Raw genomic sequence first — 2,500 nt, 5'->3', positions numbered from 1 at the left:
GAGAGAGACAGAGATTGAGCGAGAGGGGTGGGTGGTGGTGGTGAGAGATGAAAACCAGCATCAGTCCTTGGTGCTCTCCGTGCAAAGGGAATTTGAGCGCAGAATCAATTGTGTAAGTTCCTCAGTCAATTAATTCAGAAAAGACCCCACTGTGCACAAGAAGGAACCAGGATGCTGATGTTTGGTACGTGTTCAAGTGGAAGAATACTCATAGCTTTCCCCCCTTAACAATCTGGACAGATCTGTGTTGCTGTGTGACCTAATCTTTACACCAGAAGGTCGTTATCTTTAAAACCGGCCACAAGAGCTCAGAGACACACTGACATAAACATCTGTCACAAAGCAAGCCTGGGTAAACATCCCTATCTCTAAGTAAACATAACGTAAGCGAACAAGATACAACCCTATTTAAAAAAAAATAAAGCTCTGGTGATACCCACGCATGGCAAAAACAAGTTAAAATAGCACGCGACCCCAAACCCAAGCGAAAAACTTCACGTAACAACCGGATGTTCTTGGGAACAGTCTACACACCCACGCGTAGACGACCGACACAAATGAAGAGAAAGGGAAAGAAATAGATGCACAAGAGAAGACCTGAGCCGAAACCGGGTAAACCTGCTGATAACATTGCTGGATGTCTATGAACACAGATATGTAGATGTTTGCAACGAAGCTCCCTATCCGCAAAACAAGAACTAAATCAAAACAGAAAAAAAACAGAGCAAAACACGCACACACCCGCACACACACACACACACACACACACACACACACACACACTGACACACACACACACACACTGACACACACACACACACACACACACACACACACACACAATAAAGAAATAAATAAAAATAACCCTAACATGACAGCAAGTAAAACTTAAAGACAGCAGCTATGTTGATCTAATCACTCAGTCGACTTTTGATATACTGTACTAATGTGTATTGCCGAATTTCCACATGTGCAATTCAGGATTTGTCTCCCTTCCTACAGGATTTACCCATGATCGCAACACTTGAAGATAAATGTTGAAACGGACTTTTCTTTTATAAGGAGGCAAAGGCCGCATCCAAGTAAACCATGTCAAAAGCGAAAGCATGAACATATCCAGAAGGCAGATGTGAGCACACACAGGCAGCCATAAGTTTGATGGAAGTTTGTACATGCAAGGTAAACATGTAGAAACGATACCGGCTGAGGTTAAATAATTCCCACACATGCAAGGAACAGCATGCATGTCATTCTTTAATGTCATGCAGAGAGAGAGAGAGAGAGAGAGAGAGAGAGAGAGAGAGAGAGAGAGAGAGAGAGAGAGAGAGAGAGAGAGAGAGAGAGAGAGAAAGACAGAGAGAGAGAGAAAGAGAGAGAGAGACAGAGAGACAGAGAGAGAGAGAGAGAGAGTGAGAGAGGGAGAGAACGAGAGAGAGAGAGAGAGAGAGAGAGAGAGAGAGAGAACGAGAGAGTCTTAGAGAGAGAGAGAGTCTGAGAGAGAGAGAGCGAGAGAGCGAAGAGGAGACAACGACGACGACGACGACGACAACAACAACAACAACGACGACGACAGTGTATGCAGGAAGAAGGCGCGGCAAGCTCATTCATCGACAGATTAGGCCCAAACACACGCAGACAAATCAGACTGACAGGCAAGCATACAGACGCAGACACACGGGAAGACCTTGACAGACCTACCTGAGACTGATTAACAGGTAGGAAAGGTGTTGATGGCATATAGAAAGACACAGACACACATATCCACTTCCGTGCGCACATACATACATACATACATACATACATACATACATACATACATACATACATACATACATACATACAGACAAACAGACAGACAGTCTCACCCCCCCCCCACACACACATGAACTCACCATCAAAAGACATCGCACTGAAGTCACCGTCGTCATACATAGGCTGGGGAGACAACACTTCTCTCACGTCTTTTCTCCTCACGGTCGACTGCAAAATGGCCTCCCTTCTCTCCAGCTCAAAATCTTGCAGAGTCTCTTTGGAAAACTCTTCATCTCCCTCCGCCACTTTCTCTCTCTTGGCCGAAAACGTTGGTTTCTGCACCATTTCGGCGAAATGGCGCGCTTTTTCGAAGATCTCGCGATTTCTCGGCGTCATCGCCGCCATGTCTTGGACGGTGACGGAAGTTCCCGAAGAGGGCGAGAGCATGTCGCCGGATTTTGCCGAAGTGGACTCGTCAAAGTCGAGGATGACAGGTCGTCGTTGGGAGGACTTGGTAGATTTGAAGTCTGTTGAAGAGCCATTCGTGGTAGGAGCGTTGTTTTCCGCTGAGTAGGAGAGGAGCTGGATCTTGCTGTCTGAATCGTCTGGTGAGGTTGGGAGACTGGACATGACGACGCCACTGTCACCTGAGAAAAACAACAGACAGTGGCAGTTGAAAAACAAACGCAGAGGAGCAGAATGGAGAAGGTTTTATTGACAACTTCTGGTTTTATTGACAACTTCTAAA

The 2,500-nt window shown here is 45.9% G+C and overlaps 1 protein-coding gene across 2 annotated transcripts in view; it reads right to left on the bottom strand.

Annotated features, from left to right (window-relative positions):
* Positions 1-2,403, bottom strand: part of LOC138967064 (hepatoma-derived growth factor-related protein 2-like) — an 89,606-nt gene extending 87,203 nt beyond the window's left edge. For both annotated transcript variants that reach the window (XR_011455834.1, XM_070339522.1), the window contains exon 1: positions 1,893-2,403. Coding sequence is in view for 1 of the 2 variants with exons in the window: in XM_070339522.1 (XP_070195623.1) it covers positions 1,893-2,382 (490 nt within the window). In the remaining variant the exon portion in view is untranslated. The remainder of the gene's footprint in view (positions 1-1,892) is intronic.
* Between the last annotated feature and the right edge of the window lie 97 nt (positions 2,404-2,500).

The sequence above is a fragment of the Littorina saxatilis genome, linkage group LG5 (assembly GCF_037325665.1).
Source record: "Littorina saxatilis isolate snail1 linkage group LG5, US_GU_Lsax_2.0, whole genome shotgun sequence".
Taxonomy (NCBI): domain Eukaryota; kingdom Metazoa; phylum Mollusca; class Gastropoda; order Littorinimorpha; family Littorinidae; genus Littorina; species Littorina saxatilis.
The sequence above is the reverse complement of the archived record's forward strand: the minus strand, read 5'-3'. Positions and strand labels throughout refer to the sequence as shown.